The sequence below is a fragment of the Lipophrys pholis genome, assembly GCF_963383615.2.
Source record: "Lipophrys pholis genome assembly, chromosome: 9".
Taxonomy (NCBI): domain Eukaryota; kingdom Metazoa; phylum Chordata; class Actinopteri; order Blenniiformes; family Blenniidae; genus Lipophrys; species Lipophrys pholis.
In genome coordinates this window covers 24044707-24069933 of record NC_137639.1, presented here as the reverse complement: position 1 = coordinate 24069933, position 25227 = coordinate 24044707, and the positions used below count along the sequence as shown (strand labels likewise).

Below are 25227 nucleotides of genomic sequence, written 5' to 3'. Positions count from 1 at the left end.
TGCTTGATTTAAAAAAAATCCTGTATGGGCAGAATATGTGATCTTTTTTTGACAGAAGTAAAGAAAAAAACACCTCAGTAATGTCAACTTAAAAACAGGCATCAACAAAATAAGGTAAAATCATCAGAAAATGTTATTGCATAGTGTCACGTTCACCGCTATGGGCCGTTTATAGTCGCCAGTTTGCTGCAAATTTGCATTTGGACTATGGAAGGAAACTTAAGCGCCTGGTGAAAACCCAAACACACACCGAAGACTCCCCACAGAACGGTCTTCAAGCCCCTGGTCAAACGTGGTTTGCATCACTTAGCTGCATTTAATTGCAATATTGCTGGGTGAGTGATGAGATTGTCCCATTTACATGAAAACTGACGTGTGGTTTCATTTGCAGGAAGCAGATGAATGGGGGTTGATTGTGTGAAAGTTGTAGATGTAGTTAACATTTGCACGAGTGATTAATAATCAAAATAAATCATCCCCTCGAATATTACCTTGTATTGATCATAGTTGTGAGGGGTCTGCTGGAGGCGCCTGCCCCGGACCCTGCAAACTGCACACACGTCAGTGCACGTCAACTCTTTCACGCGCGCTGCTTAAGAAAAAAAGAAAAAGAAAAAGAGAAGTGGGTCAGCTGCCCGCGCATGCGCAGTTGTGAAGGGACGGTTCCTGTGCAGAGTGGTTCAGTAGGGGAAAGGTGAGCGGAGCTGCATCTGCGGGACATAAACAGCGACTGACTCCTCCAGGCTGCACGCACCAAACGGTCAGACTGTCAGTTCCGAGCGGATGCTGCTGTGAGCACAAGGTGAGCTAAAGGGAAGTTTTATTATTTCCGCCGCGGACTCCAGCTGTTTGTGGGACGTTGTTGTTGTTGTTGCTGATGGACGTGAACAATTCCGCTGCTTCGCAATAAACAGGTGTAATGTGGAGCTCCAGCTGAAAAGAGGTGAGTTATTTATCTTTATGCTAAATATAATGCTGAAGCCAAGTTCTGCGAACGATATTTGTGGTCATAAAGCAGCTGGTTAATGATCCGTTTACCTTTGGCAGCAAGTGGAAACAGCAGAGAGAATGTAAAGCTGCAGAGCAATAACTTTACTGCTGATGGATGTTAAAACCAACACACACACACACACACACACCCGGAGAAGTTTTATTAGATTGTTTTGAAGATTTTCTTGCAGATAAAGTTTCAATTATAACAACCATATCTCTGTATTTACACATATTTACTGCTGTAAAACAGTGCTGACGGTGTTTTGGATTCACTTTAACCTCACAACCTTTTTCAAACGTGCTTGGTTTCCTGTCTGCATTTAACTCTTGATTGACAAGAAACCGATCAATAGAAATAATCAAATCTGATCACAGACTTTCAAATGTATAAAACTTTTTTTTTTTTATTCAATAGAGATTTTATAAAAGTTTTGCCAATTTTGCACTATATTGACATGAGTGGAAATCTCATTTTTAATACCCATGGGACCATGGGCAAAGGCAGGATACAATCTATACAGGTCACCAGTTCATCATGGGGCAAACAGGCAGGCAAGGACTCACATGCCTTCCTAGAGGCTATTTGAAGTTCCCAGTGTGGACTGAGGGAGGAAACTGGAGTACCTGGCAAAGTCTCAGGCATACATCAGTCTGGATTTGAATCCGGGGTTTGCTTGTGGTGAGGTGAGCTTGTTGTCATCATTTTATGAACAGTCTTCATCAAGCCTGATGTACCGGCACATCTGAAAAATGTGAATGTGAAGTTTGTTTCATTAGTTATTTTAAAACTCATATTGTATAGTTTGAGGCGTGCCGAGTTCTTAAAAATAAAATGTCTGTTTCTGGTCTTATTTACGTCTGGTCTGTGAGAGGCAGTCATCAACTATATGGTCATTGGATTTCACTTTTAGTGCTTTTCCACCGCTGAGCAGTACCCAAAGTGTTAATCCCATTCACTCATTCACACACAGATTGAGACGGCTGCCATGCAAGGTGCATAAACCAGCATTTGGGGCTCAGTGTTTTGCTCAAGGACACTTTGACGTGTGGACATGGGGAGGTGGAGAGTTGAACCTACAACCTCCCGATTGAGAGACGACTACCAGCCGAGCCACAGCCGCCCAAAATGAAAAGTGTGCACGTCTCACTTTTTTTTTTTTTTTCTGCAGATGTTTTTTATCCATGATGGCAAATAAAGTTCTGAAAAAAACCTTCTGCTCCAACATACCTAACTTAAATGAATGGATGATTTAATCAGCATCCACAGGAGTCTGATAATGTGTCGTTTATTGGAATGAGGTGTGTTGGAGCAGGGAAAACACTCTAAACAGGAAGTGAAATGTGTTGAGAAATCCTGATCCAACTTGCCTATTGTTGCACAATCCATTTTTCATTTCCCACCATGTTAATTGGTCCTGTTATGTCACATCAGTGATATAAAGCTCTGGCTTCCAACATGGGGTCCTGGGAGGGGAGGCTGCCTGCTCCCTGTCCTGAGGAAAATTGTTTGTGAACCACTGATCTTCTAAAGCAAGCTTTATTTGTGTTCCAGGGGGAAAAAAAACATGGAAATGTCAAAGTCTCTGCCAGAGCGGACCTTCCAGTACCAAAGCTGTCTGCCGCCCCTGCCTGTGCCGTCATTGGAGAACAGCCTGTCTCAGTACTTGGATGCAGGTGGGATGTGCTCTGTCCCTTGAGCACTTTGCTTTTAGGCCTTTTGAGAATATGTACCTTGTACTTTAAATATGTACAAACTGTTAATCATTGTAATTTTGTCTATCTGAGAATCCATATTCTTCATAATAAACAGAAGCGGATGCTCTTGCTTAACAAGTTTTGTTTTCTGTATCGCTCCAGTCCGCCCCTTTGCGTCTGAGAAGGAGTTCAAAGCTACAGAGGACATCGTGAGGAAATTCCAAGAGGGAGTCGGCAAAGAGCTGCACCAGAAACTTCTTCAGAGAGCGACGACGAAGAGGAACTGGGTGTGTAACTGAGCTCTGAAGGACTTCCTCTGGTCTGCTGTGTTTGGGATGTCGTGCTCATCTGCCCGTTTTGTCCACTGGTCAGCTGGAAGAATGGTGGCTAGACGCCGCATATCTGGAGGTCCGCATCCCCTCCCAGCTGAATGTGAACTTTGGTGGTCCAGCACCCTACCTGGAGCACTTCTGGCCCCCTGCAGAGGGGACCTACCTGCAGAGGGCCAGCATCAGCATGTGGCACACGCTGCAGTACTGGGACCTCATTCGCACGTAAGATACGCTCGTTCACACGTTGAGTGTTCTCTGAAATTAACTCACAGGCATTGTGCTGACTATTTATGGTCTTCCAAAATATGTTAGTACTTATTTGTGTTCATTAGCTTTGCAATCTGTTAATAAAGTAATTAATAAGAATGTTCCTGTGAAAAAATGCTGCAAATATTCTTCTTTTTTTGTTATTACAAAGTAAATAACAAGAAGGTAGATTAGTGTTTGGTGACTCCACCTTCTAAACACCACTTTAATGTTTTAGTACAGTTGCACACAGTTTTTGTGGAAAAATCTGCAGGAAGGCGATCTCAAACATTTTTCATGTTTTTCTTTTTTTTTTTTGGGAGAAATATACTTAGTAGGTTTTTAACAACTTAACAAAACACACACACACACTTGACTCATATATACATTATGACAATCAGTCAAAGTCAAACAGATGTCAAGCTCAGGATACACGTCATGTACTAATCAACTGCATCAGTAAAGAAAGTTGGTGAGTACACAGATGGTAATAGAAAGAATATAAAGGAACAATAACAATTTGTGTCTACAGCACAGTGACTCTTATATTGGACACATTTAGTCCAATATATGCCAGGAAGGGTTCCCATGTTCTGTGGAAGACATCATCTTTGGAGTGTAATTTACATGTTAAGTAGTCCAGCGAAATATAAACAATTATGACTCTCTGCCATTGTCCCTTGGAAGGGGCCTTGTCTGTGAACCAGTTTCAAAGAATACACTTTCTGGCACAAAAAGTTAACACCTTATAGAGTTCCCTCTTATATCTGTCAGTCATAAAAGTATTGGATATACCAAGAAGTAATGACAGTGGTCCACCATTTGTATTAATGTGGAGGATTTTGTTAATTTCTTGCTCTATGATGCCAAAACTGCTAGATTTTCCTACAAGTCCAGACGTAGTGAGTGAACGTACCGACTTCTGTTTTACACTTTAAGCATTGTGGGGATGAACTGGCGTTACATTTATGGCAGAGGGAGGGAGAAATATGCGCGCTTTGCAGTAACATTAACTAAACTGACTTTACTCTGTTACAAAGACTTAATATTTTTGCGTTCTTCCAAGCATCATCCCAGTTATCATCTGTAACACCAATTCTGAGCTCACTCTCCCATATGCCTTCCAAACATCATGTACTTTTCGTGTGAGTCTCTTTAAGTGTGTTGTAAAAGGAGCTAACAGAGTTGGTATTTTTTAAGTAACATAGACAGATTATTTATGCCTCTCTCTGCCCAGCAACGGAAATGAACTGTTTGTCCAGGTGGAAAATCAGGGTTGTCACATAGAGGAGTAAAGACAGATGTGAAACTCGGATCGTCCCTCCATTTTTCTGACAGCCTGCCAGGCCTTGACCGTAGAGATCGGAACTGGGTTTGTGCAGGCGACATTTAATAGTGTGTACTTCTTGATAAATAAAAGGTTTTCAAAGAGTATTTAAACATTGAGCTTTCAATATCAAGCCAGAGGGAGGAGGTTTCGTTCTGTATCCAGTCCGCGATAGGACGGAGATGAGCACTAAGTTTCGGATGTCCTCTCTGTAAATTTCAAGCCTATCGGATGCTTTTCTGACTCAATTACTCAAAAGCTAAGTGGCACTTTTTCCTGCACAGAAGTTAGAGACAGTTCTGTGTATTTTTATCTTTGTTTTGTTCTTTTTGTGTGTTTCAGAGAGAGGCTGGCTCCTCAGAAAGCTGGTAAAACCCCACTGGATATGGACCAGTTTAAAATGCTTTTCTGCACCTGCAAAGTTCCCGGTGTGACGAAAGACACAATTCTCAACTACTTTAAAACTGGTAAAATAAACTCTGCTTCAGTGTTTAACCTTCAATTATACATACAATACTATATATTTTTAAAATGATGATTTTCTTTATATTAAATTAAACTTTCATATTGCCAATAACAACAAAGTCATCTCAACACACTGTGAAAAAAAGCTCCTCATGATATGCTCCGGTCCCCATAGTGAGATATTATAATCAATGGAAGTTGGATATCGGCCCATAACTTGCAATAGTTGTACACTTTCGTATATTTGATGTACTATCCAAATTCTTCTCCATATGTGAAATGATTTTCCCAAACCACTGTGCCATTCTTTACATGCCTCCTTTCTAATGACAAGACAACCCAGCAGTCTTCAGGCTTGTAACTTATAATTATGATTTAAGCTGTTCTAATATATACTAATAAGCCTGAAGATGTAAAGACTAAATAAACCTCGCACACCCACATCTAAAACAACAAACAATTATACACTGTGAATCTGCCCTAAGCCTGTATTCCAACAGTGAAATAACAAGTTATTGTCAGCACATCTTGTGACTTTTGAACTTTTTGCCGTGTCACAGAGAGCCAGGGTCCCTGCCCCTCCCACGTGGTCGTGATCTGTCGTGGACGGCTCTTCACCTTTGACGCACTTCACAATGGACAAATCCTCACTCCTCCAGAGCTCCTCAGGTATTGGTTACACATCACTGCAGACCCTGCTGTTTGGGCTTGTATAGAGTTGCAAAAGCCGAGAAAGTAAACACTTACACTTGCTGTCTAAATAAAAACAGGTTATAGCAGGAAAAATACCATGGGTCAAGAGAAGTAGCATAAATCAAACAAATTCTGAATAGTTTCCTTTTTAAAGTGTTACATTTCAATCAGTTTATCCCTTTAAAAAGAACAAAATCCTCCTGAGTCGTAAATAATGCTGAAGGTTAACATGAGAAAATCTGAACCCAATGAGAAATAAATAAGAAATAAAATAGAATTTTTAAGAAAATCATATTTAAGAAGATCTTTGTAAAGTTTCGTCTCAAATACTAATATTTTAATATTTATAGCTGCTGCTGACGAGGCAAGTATCATTACAGCCAAGTGTGCACACTCATCAATTTATCTCTCCATTGGTTCTCTGCCACTTCTCCAGGAGTCGATTTTAATGAGCTTCTCTCTGCAAAATGGAAACCAGCCTAGACTGATGTGTCGATTCATCTTTGTAGGCAGCTGACCTACGTGAAAGAGCGCTGTGAGGCAGAGCCGGACGGGGAGGGAGTGTCTGCTCTCACCTCAGAGGAGAGGACTCGCTGGGCAAAGGTACGAGTGTGTCATTTAGATCCGCAGGACCGATAGTGGCTGATTTACAAGTTTTCATATTACCTCGAGACATTAAGAGGGTCAGCTTTTGGTTTTCGCTCTCGTTTGCAGGCCAGAGAACATCTGATTAACATCGATCCGCACAATAAAGTGATCCTGGAAACCGTTCAGAGCAGCCTGTTCACTGTGTGCCTGAATGATGAGAAACCCTACTCTAGTCCAGAGAACTACACAAATGTATGTACTACACACCACTGAGATGCCTGTGGCTTCACGACTCAGCCGTTTTAATGGGGTTAAAGGCTCCATGTGTGTGATTCTTGTACAGATGACTGCGGAAGCCCTGACCGGTGATCCCACCATCCTCTGGGGCGACAAATCCTACAATTCGATCGTGTTCTCGGACGGCACTTTCGGATCCAATTGTGATGTGAGTTTATTTTGTTCATCGCGAGTGTGTGACGCAGTCAAGATATAGAGAAACCTTTGAGAAGTAAGATTTATCGGGATCAACAGTGAGTCCAATCTACATCATTTTTAATGAACATGTAAAACCCAACGATGTGTTGCAGCATGCGCCTTATGATGCCATGGTTCTGGTGTCTTTGTGCTGGTACGTGGACCAACAACTGAGAGCCACCGAAGGCAAATGGAAGGTAAACATTGGCAGTACCTTCATTCTGTGTTCACGTTGAAATGACCTGCTGAGTGCTTTTGCCCGATTCCTTGCTGTTTAGGGTTCAGATGCAGTCAGACCCGTAGCTCGTCCCGAGGAATTGGTCTTTACGGTGGATGAAAAAGTGCGCAGTGACATTGGCCAGGCCAAACAGCACTTCCTGCAGTCGGTGAGTCAGCGTGACATCATAAAACCACATTACAAACAGACATGCAATCCAAGCTGAGTCACCCACTCTTGCCTCTGTCTTCATAGTCACGCAATCTCCAGCTTGTGTGCTACGGATTTACCTCATTTGGGAAAACTGCGATCAAGGAGAAGAAGCTTCATCCGGACACCTTCATCCAGCTGGCGATGCAGCTGGCCTACTACCGCTTGCACAAACGGTTAGCAGTCAGTTAATTCATCCGGGTCGCATAATCAAATACAACTCTTGTGAGTCACATCTAACGTGACCGATGCTTCCTCCCTAAGGCCAGGAAGTTGTTATGAGACGGCAATGACTCGCAAATATTACCACGGCAGGACGGAGACGATGCGACCCTGCACGCAGGAGGCTGTGGACTGGTGTAAAGCCATGGTGGACCCCACAAGAGATGTGAATACAGTACTCAGCAAACATTTTAGTTGTGAAGGAAAACACTGCAAAACAGAAATGCTTTCAAAAGTAGAAGGCATTATTTACTCTCGGTACATTTACACAGCTTTTGAGGGGAAATCTGCAGATTTTACAAACAGGATAATGAACCAGTTAACATCTGCACTTGTTGGCTGAATGAAATCTCTCTAGCTATTTTCCACTCTGACCTGGTGACCCACTAATTTCACCCCCTGGGTCACCTGGGAGCAGGTTCAATCAACCTGTGTATGTTCCACAGCTGGTCACCGGTCGGCCTCTGATTGGCTGCTGTGTAAACAGTGGATGTGGTAAATGCTTAAAGTTTGTTCACACTGTTTTTCTTAATGCAAAAGATAGTCCTTAATGACATTGGCTGTATGTGTGAATCTTGGTTTTCTTTAGAAATGTTAATCATTTTGATCCTTTTCTGATTGTGTTAGTCAATAAATAGGTTGCTCTTTGATTTCACCAGCTGCAATAAGTTTGACAGTAGCATACAGTGTGTGTGAGATTGTCTGCTGTGGTGACATCGAAGAACAAAAATGACGGTAGAAGACGTTCTAAAGATGGTTCCTCATCATCGTCCCTCAGGTTCACTCCAAGAGGAAAGCCATGCTGCTGGCCTTCAACAAACACAACAAACTGATGGCTGAAGCTCAGGAAGGAAGAGGTCAGTTTAATATTCATGTGTCTGCTTCAGATTCTTTGCTGCGTCTGACTTCAACTCTTGAATGAAGAATGTGTATTTAGTTCAAGTGAAGCTGAGGAGATTGATGTAGGTGCGAGATTCGGGATATTCAAGTTAAAAAGAAGTTATTGGTCATTTGAAATGTAAGATACTGCTGTAAATGTCTAAAGTCTGTAATATAGAAATCCTTATATATTTTTTTAATAGTTGCTGGTGAAACACAAGAAATCGGTGTGTGTCACGTGGTTTCAGTTCATTTAATTTTGTGACGTTGGCAGGTTTTGACAGACATCTTTTTGGACTGTATCTGATCGCCAAAGAGGAGGGACTTCCCACTCCCGAGCTGTTCTCAGATCCCCTCTACGCAAAGAGGTACAGCCTTTAAAGCTTGCGTGTTGAATGAAAGCGATATGGTATCAGCGGTATATCAATTAATAATAGTGTCCATAAGCGAGTATTGAGTTCTACAAAGAGCTGCTTGTTACAAACACCCTGCCTATAGTGCAGGATGAAGACATGGTGAGACAGAAGCTCACATTCACACCTAACAGAACCTTTAGTCACCAGATAACTTCTAAAGTACGGTTTTACTGTTGGAAGAAACTGGAATCCCCAGAGAAAACCGATACACGCATAGGGAGAACATGTCAATTCCACACAACCTGAATCCCCCATAAGGCTGGATTGTTTAACACTACACTGCTGTGCAAGGTCGTATGTACACAAAAACTGTTTGTTTTCTGTATTCAACATTGTGTTTTTAAAGGCTCTTAAATGCAAAAGTTGATTCAAATAGAATTTCTGGTGACTAGTAATATTTCATCATATGCTCTGGCACTGTGTTGGCTACACGTGAGCAGTATAATTATCTTTCTGTACTGAGAATAGTTGGTATTATACATGTAAATATAACAGTAAAAATGTTGTCTAATGTAGAGACCACATACCGTATATAAACACAAAATTTCAAGTTTGCATTCATGTGTTGGGTCTGTCCCTGAGCTGTTTTCGTGTCTGCAGCGGTGGCGGTGGGAACTTTGTGCTGTCGTCCAGTCTGGTGGGCTACACGACAGTTCTGGGTGCGGTGGCTCCCATGGTGCACCGCGGCTACGGCTTCTTCTACCGCATCCGAGACGACAGGTGGGCAGACCACATGTGAGCGCGTTTTAACGGCGCCGAAGCCGTCGGCTTCTTCTTTTTAATCCACGTGTTCGTTCTCCTCTTCAGGATTGTGATTTCCATCACTGCATGGAAATCCTGTCATGAGACAGACGCCGCGTCGCTGTTCAACCTGTTCAGTAGCTCCCTGCACGAGATGCTCCACCTGGCCACGACCTCGCAGCTATAAGCGCTTCCACGCAGAAGATTTTAACTATTATCTTCCACTGCTCTGTCCGTCTGGGAGTATAAATGCAGAAGTTGCTCACTGTGGGTTAACAGCGAGGGCTTGATGAGCACAAATCAATGCAAATGTGCAGAGCCTGGTCAATGAGGCCATCTTTACTAACTGGAACATTAATCTCTTAATTAGTTTTTCATTTTATTGTGAATTTATTTTTCTAATCTTTATTTTTTTCTATCTATCCTGATTTTTCAGATTGTCACATTTTTTTACAGCATTAAGTCACCTTAAGCTAAATGTTTGTCCTGAATGAGGAATGAGTGACAACTAAACTAAAATGTCTTCTTGTTGGAGAATAACAAAGGGCCTTGACTGGTGGCGTTCCAGGAAAACTGGTAGAAAGTCGAAATAATTAAGCATCAGATTCATCATAGGATTTTGTCATTTTCTCTGTTCAACTAAGCTTTGTTTGTGTTATTTAACTTCTATGAATTTAAATACCAATCATAAAAAAAATCAATTATACCATTAAACCGGTGGAATTGATCGCCCGTTTGATCCACTTTGAAACGATTCCTAAACTCAGAAGTAAATACATTTGTAGGTAATAAATCTAAGAAGACTGACTATTTGTTTCAACACGCATCACAAATAATCCAATAATTTCAAACCGTTATAACTGACTGGACAGTTTTAGTCTGTTTTCACAAAAATTGCAGTGAAAAACAACGAACTCATTCAGCCGACGTTGCTGCACACTGGATTTAAGGGTCGCATGAATGAGTCAGTCCACACTGATGTAGTGGAAATTAAAGGTTAACATATGTGTTGTTGACATTTTTATGTCTCCTGCACAACTGCCTCATCAATACACCCCGAACCAAACTACAGCTTCATCTCCTATTCAAACTGTGAACCTTCTTTGTATTTTAGAATCATTAAACATTCTTTTTTAAATTATTCTTTTTAACTAACAATTAACTTGTTCATTATATTCTAACTGATCGAGAAGCAGCTGTTCATTGCCCGGGTTTTGGAGGTAAATTGGACAAAAATACAAAACAGCTTGTCCATTTAAAGCTGTTTTTCTATGAATATGTCGATCCTTTCTTCACTCGCTCCAGGATGAGTTGTTTGAACACGTTCACTGATTCAAACCCTCAAAATATGACCTCTGACCCTTTCAGAGGTCAGTTTTTTCTTTGTGTGTTCATTTCTATCAAGTTAAAGACACGTGAATGTTATCTTGGCTTTATCTCGGTATAACTAAACCATTTGTCGTCTCCTTCATACTCCACTTGAAGCCTTGAACTGATGTGTTTGCTGACTAAGCTTTTATGAATGGTTCAATGTCTGAAGATTGTACCGTTTTTAATTCTGAACACATGCTGCAAAAACCTCAATGATTGTGTGTCATGTTGTAAATATGAATCATCTGACAAATAATATTTCTGAATAAAACTGATTCAAAAGTTTGAATATAAAACTTTTAATAGTCACGCACTGCACAAGCACATTCTCCCAACAATATCAGAGATGTAATGAGATACAGTACATTGGATTTTCCATAGTTGAACTCTTCAGGCACTTTTGCTCCATTTCTTTCAGACTGACTGTCAGTGAAATTGTAATTTAAGACCTTGCATAAATATACCTTAAATATATTTCCTTGATAATACTTTATCACATCACCGGTCTTACAGGCACATGTGACAATCCCTTGACTTTACATTAGTAACCATTTACACTCAACAGAAGGTGGCAACAGAAATTAAAACTTCTATTTGCAATGAGCTGCTCCACCTTTAAAAAAAGAAAAAAGTATTTCCTGATTTGTCGATAAAGGATGAATACCTTCACTGACAAATAAATCAAAGCTTTTCATTTTGAGGACAAGTTAAACATGAGTCAAAGAATAGTCATGTTACAAAGGCACCGGGCTTCGAGGAGGAGGAGAGAGAGAGGACAGGACAGGTCTCATTGATCCTTCAGTGAAGTAAGAAGAGTTACGAAGGAGCTGAAATGAACCCTTTCAGTAGGGAATGCCCAGCTGGAAGATGGCCAGTTTGCATACTAACAGGAGTAACCCACCAATAGCATACATTCCCTATTTGGGAATTCAAACTGAAGCGCGTCACACAAACTGCCAAGATCTTTTTCGTTTTATTCTTTACAATTTTAGCTCATTCGTCATAACTACTGTGTGAAATTACTCAGGAAAATTTTCTGACCACATAACATTGGATATTTCTAGCATGAGGCTATGGTTATCAAAGTGTCAAAAAAAATGTCTGAAGCTCTTCATTTTAAATGTAGAGAAAAATTAAGAGTGAACTTTTCAATCGCATATTTTTTGACAAGATAAAATATCTTTTTGTGACAGATAAACTGAACGTCTTCTGTCCTATAGACAACTGAACATGCTTTTTCTGGCATCTGAGCAGCTTCTTTAGGTGAAACTTACAAGCTCACAAGCTCAAGCAGGTCTAGTTGTCTTTATTGTATAGTGACGTCATCACATGAGCTGCTATACCGAGAATCTTCACAGGAAAACTGAGCAGAAATATGAACAAAACATTTACAGGTAGGCTTGACGCACAGCAGACTTTCTATTTGGTCACATTGAGGAAAATGTGACTTTTGGTCATCAAACCATGAATCAGCGTTCACGACAGTAGTAAAAGTAAAGCCTATTCAGTAATCAGTAGTCTTTATATATGTATTACCAGGGTGTACGTTGCAGCGTGTGAACTCTGCTCCACTATGTTTACATGAACTGTACACATGTGATGCAGAGTGCTGAAGCAAACTGCAACCCACGACTTGAAGATCATCATTTCCTCCTGTGGCCCATCTGTGTGGTGACCAGCATGTGGTAGACTCCCTTCTTTGCCAGCAGCTGCTGATGTGTCCCCTGTTCCACCACCACTCCTCGCTGGAAGACGGCGATGCGGTCTGCGTTTTGGATTGTGGAGAGACGGTGGGCCACCACGATGCACGTCCGGCCTTTACTGGCCTGGTCCAGAGCGTCCTGCACCACCTGCAGTGGCGCAGCCACCAATTGTTAATTCCACACATTCCCAACAAAACTTAACATTTCTCTGTATCTCTGTTCCAAAGTTTCTGTTTTTTGTCCCTTGCCAGCGTCACATTTGAAAAGAGTGAAGGTTGAACTCTGACCTTCTCGCTCTCGGTGTCCAGTGCAGACGTGGCCTCGTCCAGCAGCAGCACCTTGGGGTTGCGGAGGATGGCCCGGGCGATGGCGATTCGCTGCTTCTGACCACCCGACAGCTGCGTCCCCTTATCGCCTGCTTGTGTGTCGTACTTCTGCTCATACAAACACAAATGACGGAAAAACGTTTTAAAACGTTACAGCGGATTATCAAAGCGATGATAAGAGTGTTGAAGCTTCGATGTACACCACACAGTGCCCTCTCTCCACAGACATTTCAGCTTGTGCTGCCGACATACTGATCATAGAGCATCTTCCTCCAAATACCTGACTCCAGCTGAACTAAATTAGTAAAGCAAAAGTGCTACAACAGCATTAATTAGTACATCATGGATAAAACAGATTTAAAGGAGATTCAAAGTCACGAAGGAACTACTTTCAATGTTCCTGAAACTTTTTATTTGAAGCTGTTAGTTACAGTTTCCAAATCCTCCTGAAAAGTAACTAAACAGTGCTGACAACTCCTGACATCCCACTCAATGTCTCTTATCACCAGTCTCCGTGTGGTCCCACCTCTGCCTCTAATTATCTTATCAGCCTGATCTGATTGTATTGATCGTTTATACAGTAACTCTCTGCCTTTCTCTTCTTTTACAGCCTCTTATCTGTGAGGCGCTGTGAATTTCGCAAAAGCAGGATTTCAATGTCATTATCCCCAGAGATAATTCTTTTGGCTGAGTTATACAAATCGTAAGTGGTAGATGGAGATTATCCGATTATCCAAGTCCAAATAAAGGATGTCACCTGTGGAAGTTCGTGTATGAAGTTGTGAATGTTGGCGGCTTTGGCGGCGGCCTGGATTTCCTCCATGGTCACGGTGCGGCTGTTGTCCCCGTAGGCGATGTTTTCAGCCAACGTGCAGTCGAACAGCACCGGCTCCTGGGAAACGATGCCGATCTGGGATCTCAACCAGAAGATGTTCAGATCTTTGATATTCATATTGTCCATCATCTGAAGGGAAAACAATGAGGCAGAAATGACTTTCAGCAGAAAGATCTTGTCCAACATCACTCCTTTCTCTCTCCATCTTCTGACTGTAACTTTCCAAACACAAAAGACCAACTGGATACGGCAATGACTCAGTACTATGAGCTCGACTGTACGATTGTACTAGTAACTCCAACTGCTCTTTGGCATTGTTTTGTTTTGGACAAGTAATGAAGCAAAAATGAAATAAAATATAAAAATGGTTTCTTACTAAGCATGTGTGGGATTAAAGTCTAGGTGTCACATTGTCGTTCAAGACCTTTTAGGAGGCCTCATCCTAACGGTTAGTGCAGTAATCAAGATAAAAACACACGCATGTGACTTAAGAATCACAGTGTCTCAAGGTCCCGTCTACAACGTGCGACTGTTATAATCAACCCCCTGAGCAGTTAATGATTAGCTGACTGAACGCAGGTGAAAAGTCTCACCACTCCGCCTTCTCTGGCGTCATAGAATCTCTCCAGCAGCTGGATGGTGGTGCTCTTTCCACAGCCACTGCTCCCCACCAGGGCCAGAGTCTCGCCCTTCTTCACCTTCAGATTCAGCCCTTCGAGGATGGGCACGTCGGGGCGTGAAGGGTAGTTAAACTTCACAGACTCAAAGCTTACGTTACCGTCAAATTGGTCCTGGGGTTTTGGGAAGGCGACAGAGGAGTGAAGAGTTAACGTGTGTTTTGTTTGACGAGCTGCTCTGCGTGTATCGTGCGGGGCTTTTTGTGTAACGTACCGGCGACTTTCCCTCTTGTGAGAGATTATCGATATCGGGCTCTTTGTTCAACAGAATCAGGAGGTGGGCTGCCGACAGTTTGGCCTTGGCGTAGTTTGGAGCGAAGGAGTTTGCCTCTCCGAGAGCCATGGCGCCGTAGAGAACAGCTGAGATCACACTGAGAGAGGAAGCCACCTTCACATTAGCTTTATGTCACGCAGATCACAGTCGCTGGTGCGTTAAATGAGATTACGCAAGGCTACGCTCGCACCTGCGTGTACAGGGGATTCATAACAGGCTTTTTGTCAATGAGTTGATGAGGTGCGACGTGTTTTGACTTTCAAATCCAGTAAATAAATCTGACAGATGAGGAAATATAGAGAAGTGTGCACTGTCTCCTCATCAGAGTGTAAATATTGCTTCTTTTAATTTGTTACATAAATAATGAGCCGAGTGTTTGAAATAAATAGGACTAATGTGTGAAATAATGCAGCTGATTGCTGTTTGAGTGACTCATGAGATTAGAAATCTCAGGCTTCAGATCCTTATTAACACAGATTGACAATATTTTTTGATGGGACCACCTGCTTTTTAAATAAAAAAAAAAAACACTTAAAGTTCTAAAAGGTTTAATACAATTGAAAGAACTGATTTGGGCATCAAACAGATCATATTTATGGCACTGTTCTCTCAGCTCAATCCCTCAAAAAATTAATAATTTTTCTGTTTCTATATTTTTATTACACCATACAATTATTTTGGAATAAAATGTATTACATACTGACTTGCTTAGATATACATGTGTTTGTATAACAAGCTCTGTGTAGGAGGGGGATTCATATTCCAAAGTTTTATAGTTTTATTATCTCTGAGAGGTTGAAGCTTCTGAACTCTGGACTTCCTCCTTATGTAACAGGCCTATCTCCTAGAAACAATTACATATAATTCTGAAGCGTGTGTGTGTGTGGCGGCTCCTCGTAGCTCCAGGTGCTTTGTGTGTCCACGCTTTCTGGATCTGATGCCCTTTCACATGCTTTGTACAGGGATAATGATTAACTTCATGTAAATAACAGGATGATTTCACTTGTTCTCTTCTTCAAGTCTGCTGTGTTGGAGGACACTGTCGTAAAGCAAAACCGCTGAACACAGAAAAGAAATATAAAACACTTGTCTGGTGTTTTGTATGAGGTTTTTAAGTGTCATAATCAACTCTTGAAAGTGGCCACTATGCCAGTTTTACCATGCAAGATTTGAGTTGTTTTTCAAACATTCCAGTGTTTCTGATATACAGATAAACTATTTGAATTATTTTTTTTTTTGACAATTTTTTTTAATCCCTATTGGATTTTTAGTTTTTTTAAGATGCACTTATAAATCCATGTTAGAAATATTTGTTTTCATTCTTTTTCCCTAGTCTGCTAAACAAGATATGTGACACAGTCGTGTTGTCTGTTAACTCACAGGAAGACGGACTCAGCATCCAAGCGTCCCTGTGTGATGAGCCAAGCTCCGAAGCGGAAACATCCTGCGTAGGCAAAGTAGATCATAGCCTGGGAGAAGGAGAAGGTGAACCCGTACACGTGGGCTTTTTTCTGGGCGTTCCTGTACAGGGAGACACCACAACATTTTTTTACTTTACACATACATTGGCTCATTTGTGTCTCCATCACTCAGGTGATCTGTAGATAAAATGTCGACAGCCGTACTTGTAAGGCACCGTGAGGTTTTCCTGATACAACGACTCAAACTTCTCCTCTCTTGTGAGAGACACGACAGTTCGGATATTCTCGATGGCCTCCGTAGCAATCTGTGGAGGCACGTCAAAACTCATCACAAAGTTTATGTTTTTACAAACGCTGCTCATCACAGGCAGCCTCGCTGAGGCACACGTCTGTACTGAGTCTGTACCTTCCCAGCCTTCTCCAGCTCCTTCTTGTCCTCGGCAGCGTGTCCGGTGAGCATTTTCATCCCTACGGCTCCGGCCACAGCGATGATGGGCACCACAGCCAGGATGAGCAGGGTCAGCTCCCAGCCGTACACCAAAGACAGAATCACGCCGGTGCCCATGTTGGCAATGTTTTGGGCCAGTGTGGCCAGACGAACTCCAGCGGCCTTATCAGAGGAACAAAGACCAGTTATTTAAGCTGGCGATTCATTGTGTTAGCCTTGAGTACATTGTTTTCTTGTGTTGTTTGCTGATGTTTTACCCCTTGAACTTGGGCTGCGTCAGTAGCCAGCCGTGTGGTGAGAGCTCCCACGCTGTTTTTGGGGTTATCAAACCAGCCAAGATCCTTCAAAAAAAAAAAAAATACATATATATATATATATATATTTTTTCACCAATCATAAATCTGAAAATAAATAATTAATGTAGAAAAGCAAAAACTTTTAAAATATGACATATTTCCCAAATATTTGAACCTCTCCAGCGGACACATCAGTCTAAGCTTAATCATTAAATAGTTAGAAACTGAATCAAAACTCTCAGCAGGATCCTTGTTTTCTGTTCTTTGACCCTCAAGCATACCCTGAGTTCCTTGAGTATCATAAGAGGAAGCAAACCTGCTGCAAATGATTAATTTAGTGGCGGCCGCCTGTACAACACTCATTCCTGATATCTTGTTTCAGTGCGTGGTAACACACCTGTCTCATCATGGACTTAAAGGCCTCAAGTCTCAGTTTCATTGTGAGAACCTCTCCAGATTTTCCAAAACAGTAACCCTGTGAAAGACAATGTATACAAAGACGTTATAAACACAATTTAGCCAGGTGAATGTGACGAGTAGTCATGCAGGAGCTTGAAGATTTTTCTGAAAGTGGCACCTGGAGAAACATGGTGATGAAAGAGACGCCGCCAATGGCGGCAAACATCAGGGAGAAGAAGAGGGACCTTTCCCTGACAACTTCATCATCTGGGTTGGCGAAAACCTGGAAAGAGGATAAAATGGCAGGTTTTCAACTCTTCTGCATCTGCTCAATGCTCCCAAATAACCCGAGAAGCGAACACAACTGACAGTGATGATCTTGGAGAAGAGGATGGCAAACAGAGGCTGCATCACTCCGTTGATTGTGGCACAAATGGTCCCCAACAGGATGAAAGGCCACTCGGACTTGTTGAGACGCATCACTCTGAAGAACGACACGGCGGGAATATTTTCCTCCTGCAGAGGCGGAAAAACAGCCGAGCCTCGTTATCGGTTCATAAAGTGACTTTTATGGAAACAGATCAACACTATAACTGGATAGATGGAGCAAGAAACAAAAGGTGTTTTTTTTTTTATCGTGAATAAAGAGGATCTGACCTTGGTATAGACTAACATACATCATTTTCCAACTGAATTAATGATATTTGTTTTAAGCACAGCAATCCATCGCTTTCTTTATGGAGAACAAAATACACTAACTTATTACAAGAATAACAGGATCTGATGTTGATGCAAACTGGCAGAAAGGAAATATTCATTGTAGCTGCAGTTATTTTACTCGCTGGACAAATGGGGAGACGCAACTAGCCACACAGTCCGCGTGTGCAGTGCAGATCACCTCTTCTGTCTTTTCCTCGTCATCCTTTGATTTTTCTTTCTCCTGTTTTCCTCCCTCTGAGACGGCGAAGGAGGAGCCCCTTGTGGACTTCCTCCTGAAAAGTCCAGATTCGGTCACAGACTTGTCTAATGGGCTTTTCTCCTCTGCGGACAGCTCGTACTCCTCCTCCCCCTCCTCGTCTTTGTCAAAGGTCTGGGATTGGGACGAGGCGAGGAGGAAACAGTGAACGCAACATCAGAGAAAGAACAGCGACATACAGACGAACCCGCTGTGGTTCATACGTTACCTGCATGGTGACCAGAGTGTGGTAGACGCCCCCTTTCTCCATCAGCTCACTGTGTGTCCCGATCTCCACAATTTCACCTTTCTGGAAGCCGGCGATGAGATCTGCATTTCTGATGGTGGAGAGGCGGTGAGCTACGACGAGCGTGGTACGACCCAGCCGGACCTGCAGGCACACACACACACACACACACACACACACACACACACACACACACACACACACACACACACACACACACACACACACACACACACACACACACACACACACACACACATTTCATGAAATTACATTAAGTTATATTTGATCCACTGTCATTGGATAAAGTCTACTGATGAAAAGCACTGCAATCTAATCATAAACAGTAAATCAGTATGTATGTTAGTCAGCTAAACTCAAAGACCTTTTCTTTTCTTCCCAGGTTAAAAAAATATTTTTTTCTACACTGATAATCACTCTGTGCATCAGCTTTATCTAACCCAGTGTTATAAAGGGCTCTGGAGCTGATTCCAGGTAAATATGGGTGAATGCTGGTAGACCCTGAACAGCATCTGAAGAAATAAAACACTTATGCACGGCAGTGGATGAACATGCAAACTCTAAACAGAAAGGCTCCAAAGCCCTGAGAAACCCATCGATTAAAAAAAACAAACATTTTAGCATCTGTTTTTCTGTTTTAAATGAATTGTTCCCAAAAGCTGTTTTTCTGATTGACGAGTGTCAAAAAAAAAAAATATCACAAAACTGTCAATCTATAGGTGGCGATTGAGAAACAAAAAATCGATAGATAAAAATAAAGGACATTTTATCAAAGCAGATTGTGGTAAACCTCACTGAAGACAGAAATCACTAAAGAAAGTATTGCAGTTCATAATAATAGGACAATGTAAAACATTTGTTTTGTGTGTGTACCTTATCAAGTGCAGCCTGCACAATGGTCTCGCTCTCAGCATCGAGAGCAGAAGTGGCTTCATCCAGCAGGAGGATTTTGGGGTTGCGTACTAAAGCCCGAGCGATGGCGATCCTCTGCTTCTGTCCTCCACTCATCTGAGTTCCTCGGTCTCCGACCAGCGTCTCAAACTTCTGCTCAGAAAGACGAGTCTCATTGTCACCAGATTCACAGACACACAGACGCCACATGGGAGTCTTGAATCCAGACCTACATCGGGAAGCTGCATGATGAAGTCATAAGCGTTGGCCTCCTTGGCGGCTTGTTTGATCTCCTGCTCCGTCACACCAGGACGGCCGTATCTGATGTTCTCAGCGATGGTGGTGGCAAAAAGGATGGGCTCCTGGCTCACCACTCCGATCATTTCTCTCAGGTAGCGGATGTTAAGAGACCGGATGTCGTGGTCATCGACGCTCACCTACAACAGTCCCGCCAACAATTAAAGCAATGCAGGTAACTCCACGCTGACATTCTGTCTATTCAAAGTGTTTTTATACTTACTTTCAACCATATAAAAATAATTTTTAAGGATTTAAAAAAAAAAAATCTTTTTATGGTTTTTGAAAAAGTTTTTGAAAACTTTCTAAGTTGAATCACATCAAGCAAAGTGAATGGGAATTATATAATTCCCATAAAACTGGCAAAATATAACTTAAGTGAAACAATTGTTCTATAATTCTTAATATAATGTGAAGATGATTCTGCTAAAAAAACAAAACAAAAACATATTATACAGCTTTTCAATACTTTGACATGGTTGTTGGTCCCAAAATATTGTATTCAAAGTTTATTGCCTCAAATCCAACTTTTCTTTGATTTTCAGTCATTTGAATATTGGATCATAGGAGCTGCATTCAGAATCTGCTATGTCTGTGTGAGCTGGACTGGCTCAGCCCACACATGCCCATCTTGGGAAGAGGAGGAAGTATTCTTGTGGTGCAATGTGCCAGAGCAGAGCTGCCTAATTGTGGGAGGGTCAAAGGGAGGGCCAACCTTGATTGGGATTGGCTAAACCCCCGATGACACTATATAGGGTTTGATTTCTGATTGGCTGGTTGGACCAACACACTTTTTAAAAATTGAAACAAGCCAGAAATAGAGAGATGACAGACTTTCTTCACTTCTGGGGCGTCATTTCCAGATATGAGAGATGATTAATTAATGTTGGAATACCATCAGAAAGGGAATTTTTTGGAAAGAAAAATGTGCGGAATAATTGTAATTGTGTTGTATTCCCTTACGGAAAACTAAAATGTGTTCCACAATGTTTTGAGTGAAATTCATCATTACGCACGGGGAGATAAAGCTGTGCATGCATTATTTAAGAGGTGCCACTCACGGATCCCTCGTGTGGATCGTAGAACCGCTGCAGCAGCTGGATGGTGGTGCTTTTGCCGCAGCCACTGCTGCCAACTAAAGCAAGGGTCTGTCCACTCTTCACACTCAGACTCATGTCATCCAGGACCTACCGAAGATAATAAAGTCAATTATGATCAGTTTCACGCAGATAGAGTTCCTCTTTCAGATTCAGGGACACAGTGTCATTGGTTACCTTGACATCCGGCCTGGACGGGTAGCTAAAGCTGATGTTCTTGAACTCTATGTTTCCTTTGACTAAGTCGGGCTTGAATCCGGCATCAGAAAAACTGTCGATGACCGGGTCCTGTCGAGAAAGGAGTCAATGAAACTTGAAGCTCTGGTGCTGGTTCGAGGACGCAGTCGGATTAAGAATGTGATTCTTATCATAACACTGAAGACACAATAGAAGGAAGGCTGTCAGCCCTGCCGGTCAGAGAGGGTGCATTCAATATGGCCAATGTTTATTTCCCCAGCTCATTGTGTTTTCTCACACGCACGCACACGTGCACACACCTGCTACTCGCCTCTTGCTGACAAAGTGGAGCTCTGTGCTGTTGAGTGATTGCAAGCTGTCTCATGTCCCACCCTTTGGTACTTCAGATCTGACAAGAAAGTTTATCTATGAAGCACCTTTGTGCTTCACTATAAAAGACAAACCATATAACAGTGTCACAAAGCAAAAAAAATCAAAAATCCTATAAAAAAATTGCTGTCACAGTGAAAAACACAGCTTGAACCCTGATACTAATAAAACAGATGAAAGAGATTTCTCATTTATCAGTTTGGGATGAGGCTGTTTGAGGCGTTTGTAAACAAATGACCTTATCACTTCACTTAAACTAACTCAAATGTGTCGTCCACGATGGACTAACAGGAGCGCTACAAGCTAAACTTGGCGCTGATCCAGAAAAAAACAAGAGGCAAGACCCCATGTGTGGATTTGTTAAATATCTTGGTTTACCTGTCTGTGGCTGAATGGAATGTTTGAAACGTCAGTGTTGCTCGGATATAAATGAGGCTTCCCTCTGCACAAATATCAAACAATCTCGAGGTCGATGTTTACATTTCTTAAGTCCGACTCCAGTTCAGTAAAAGTGGCTTCACAGTAAGTACATGAAGGGGAGAGCCACGGCTGTGAACCTCCACCAACCTCTTTCACACAGCAGGCGCTCCAATTAGAGCAAAACTCAACGTATCATGACTGACTGCAGGTTGTCGGCTGCATCAAAGCGGCTCCACAGAGGGCCAGAGCACCGCGGTGCATGCCGAGTAATGCAAAGTGACGGCAGCAAAGAGAGGGGGAACAAAGATCGGTGGTGTTTTTCGGTGTTCTTCGGTTAAAGAACATTGTATTTCTTACGTGATCGATGATGCTGTACACTTTATGTGCAGCCCCCCGGGCGCTGGCGAAGTTCTGGATGTTGGGAGAGGTCTGTCCCATTGAAAATGCTCCAATGAGCACAACAAAAAACACCTGAACACACAGACACAAATGTTAATGACACAAAAAGCCTCTCTTGGGCTAAAAAGTAAGAAAATATGACACAAATTCAGAAGGAAATCTACTTACAGTGAGCAAACTTCCTATCGTGTACTCATCAGCCAGGACGAGCGTGCTGCCGTACCAGAAGGCCAAAGCATAGGAAAGGTAGATCATCATGAAAGTGAAGCCCATGGCAATGTTAGCGGAGATAGCTTTCTTTATACCCATCCTCTTTGCATCCTCTAAGTTTTTATGATATCTGGAGTGAAACACACAAACATACAGATGTTAAGCACCACAGGACCCATTAGACCAGGATAATATTGGGTTAATCTCTCATAAAAGGCCGATTAAATTTTCATGGATTTCATTTGGTTACAGCCCCTTTTCTGAAGCAACCCTTCGTCTCATCTGCACGGTTGTTTTGCTGTGGTGAGAAGAAAATCTGCCCTCTTTGAAAGCCTGCTTGGAACATTTGTATGTCACGTCTGAGAGCACAATGATGAGTCTTTCACACTGTGTGTCTTGATGGTGAAGACTCAGTGGAAAAGAGTATAGACGTGTGTGCAACCACACCTTTTAATCTCCTTCTCTTGACCGCTGAAGGCGAACACCGTCCTGACGGCGGAGAGCACCTCCTCGGCCACCGCTCCAGCTTTGGCGTAAGCAGACTGCTCTTTTGTGGTGAAGGACGTCAGCACCTGCTCAGATCAGGAAAGATGTGAATTTGCCAGGAATAACACCACGTTGATGAATCTATGACCACCGTCACGGCGAGAGACGAGCGACTTACCTTACTGAAAAGCGCGGCTGAGATGGCCAAAGCCGGGCTCACGGCCAGGATGACCAGGGTGAGCTTCCAACCTTTGATGAAGCCGATGATGAAGGAGGAAATGAAGGTGGTGAAACCTTGAATCAGCATGCCCACCTTGTCACCGATGCCTTCTTGTATCTTATAGACGTCACTGTTCACGCAAATAAAAACAGGACAACCATCACTATTCAATTCAATTCATTAAGATCATTGCCTGATGCACGGCGCCGCCAGTGCATCAACTGAAAGGTGATACACAAAAGAGGTCTGAGTCATTTTGTTTGCCACCCACTCTGTGAGACGTGTGTTCAGCTCTCCCGTCTCGTTGACATCGAACCAGCCGATGTCCTGCTGCATGATGCGGTGGAAAAACAAGGTGCGGATGCGCTTGACCTGTCGCCCAGCCGCCAGCGTCCAGAGGGACACCTGCAGGTAAGCTGCCAACAGAACGACCGCGCCCATGATGGCGTAGTTTATGGCAAACCTGTGAGAAGAAAAGTGTGTGTTGCATTTGATTTGGAGCCATTTCACATCCAACAAGGACATTTCAGTCTGTAACTATAATCTTACCCCGTCATGTCCTCTTCTAAAGTGCTGTTCATCATTACATGTGACACATCTGTGGACAGAAAGGTATCAAAAGACATTAGTATGGTACCTTACAGCTGATTTAAGTTTGTTGTATGGAACACAACCTGTCTGTGAAAACTCACTTGGATTGAATTGGGACCCTGCGTCCCCTACGAAGCTGTCTGTCATGTCGCCAAAGACGATACACATAAGAGGAAGCACCACGCCGTGGGCCATGGCCATCACCGTCCCAACAAGGATCATCAAAATGTCCCAGCGATCTGCAAACCTGAACTACGCGCACATAGAAACGAGAGAGAGAGAGAGAGAGAGAGAGAGAGAGAGAGAGAGAGAGAGAGAGAGAGAGAGAGAGAGAGAGAGAGAGAGAGAGAGATCAAATAGAAACTCTTGAATTGGGAAATCAGGAAAAAAAACTAAAAAACTTCAAACTGTAAGCAGCCATTATGTTCTCACTGCGGGAGACTGGTGGAGTTCACCCAAACAACGGGAGGATATGTCGTATTCCCATCCTCTCTCATTGCTTCTCCTTTCACTTCACACACGTACACACACGTATACACACACACACACACACACACACACACACACACACACACACACACACACACACACACACACACACACACACCTTACCACAGCGATGGGGCCGACCATGGGTAACTTTGGCTCCTTTTCTTTCTTCTTCTTCTTTCCATCCTTTTTGTCGTCTGTGTCCCTCTCTCTAAAGGAGTAATAATTAAATATAAAAACAACGCAAATAAGTCAGTATTACTATCAAAATACACTAACAGTACATACAGCGTTTTAAACATAGAGTATTCTATTGTCAGTATCTTATCAGTGAATTACTTCAGTGTTGAAGCGATCATTGAGGTTTGTTTTACTTTTGAATTATTTTCCAGCCTAAAGTACATAATAATTAATTTTAAGTTATAAACTGGTACAAGATGTGTTCATGTAGTTCAAGCAGGTGTGGATGTAACTAATGACAAATACTTATATAACTGTAAATACGTAGAGATTTTTTGCAGGGTTATTGTATTCTGACAAGTTATGTATGTATTTTACTCACATTAAAGCACAACCTATCTCTTATAATGTAAAATACTTCTTTACAAATCACAAAATTCTAATTACTAATCAAACATTTTCAACAGTTGTTTTTTTTTTATAAATAATTTCAATGTAAAATTCCTGCTAAAATGTGTTTATCTTGATGTCATTTTTATTCATTGTTTCCCAAAGAACTTCACGCGGGTTAATTAAATGCGATAACTACGCAATTGAATTAGGCATTTCATATTTTTAGAAAGGTGTCACTAACAATACCTTTACTTATATTTTAGCACAATTTAAACATTTGTACTCCAGTGGAAATTGTAATATTTTCTCCAAACTCTTAGTACTCTAAGTCCCTCAATTTTTTACTTTAGTCCGTTACTTTCCAATAAAGCTGTTCAATTTGAGGAAGTAGAGACTTGAAAGTGTTTTTATTACCCTAGATCCCCGTTCTGCTGGTGTTTAGATGTGGACAGTGTTTTCATCTCGCTCTTCTCGTCCATGTCTGGATCCTGTCACGAGAAGAAGAAGAGAGGTATG

At 42.1% G+C, this 25227-nt stretch overlaps 2 protein-coding genes across 2 annotated transcripts; one reads left to right on the top strand and one right to left on the bottom strand.

Annotated features, from left to right (window-relative positions):
- The first annotated feature begins 655 nt into the window (after positions 1–655).
- On the top strand, positions 656–11480 carry crot (carnitine O-octanoyltransferase). Its single transcript, XM_080471807.1, has 17 exons — positions 656–802; positions 2546–2667; positions 2851–2975; positions 3061–3242; positions 4936–5060; positions 5619–5727; positions 6261–6354; positions 6466–6591; positions 6683–6784; positions 6927–7010; positions 7092–7199; positions 7286–7416; positions 7505–7628; positions 8241–8319; positions 8616–8709; positions 9358–9477; positions 9565–11480. The coding sequence occupies exons 2-17, from the start codon at positions 2559–2561 to the stop codon at positions 9683–9685; spliced, it is 1833 nt and encodes a 610-aa protein (XP_080327933.1). The 5' UTR covers positions 656–802; positions 2546–2558; the 3' UTR covers positions 9686–11480.
- Positions 11480–25190, bottom strand: abcb4 (ATP-binding cassette, sub-family B (MDR/TAP), member 4; the record flags this gene model as incomplete). Its single annotated transcript, XM_080471296.1, has 27 exons — positions 11480–12719; positions 12860–13006; positions 13656–13862; positions 14327–14524; positions 14625–14781; positions 16065–16205; positions 16310–16410; positions 16512–16715; positions 16811–16894; positions 17247–17324; positions 17427–17531; positions 17618–17764; positions 18147–18338; positions 18433–18594; positions 19345–19515; positions 19596–19799; positions 20721–20846; positions 20934–21044; positions 22101–22214; positions 22311–22482; positions 22800–22924; positions 23017–23188; positions 23330–23521; positions 23608–23656; positions 23730–23901; positions 24262–24349; positions 25126–25190. 27 exons carry the CDS (start codon positions 25188–25190, stop codon positions 12513–12515), a joined length of 3891 nt encoding a protein of 1296 aa, XP_080327422.1. The 3' UTR covers positions 11480–12512.
- Between the last annotated feature and the right edge of the window lie 37 nt (positions 25191–25227).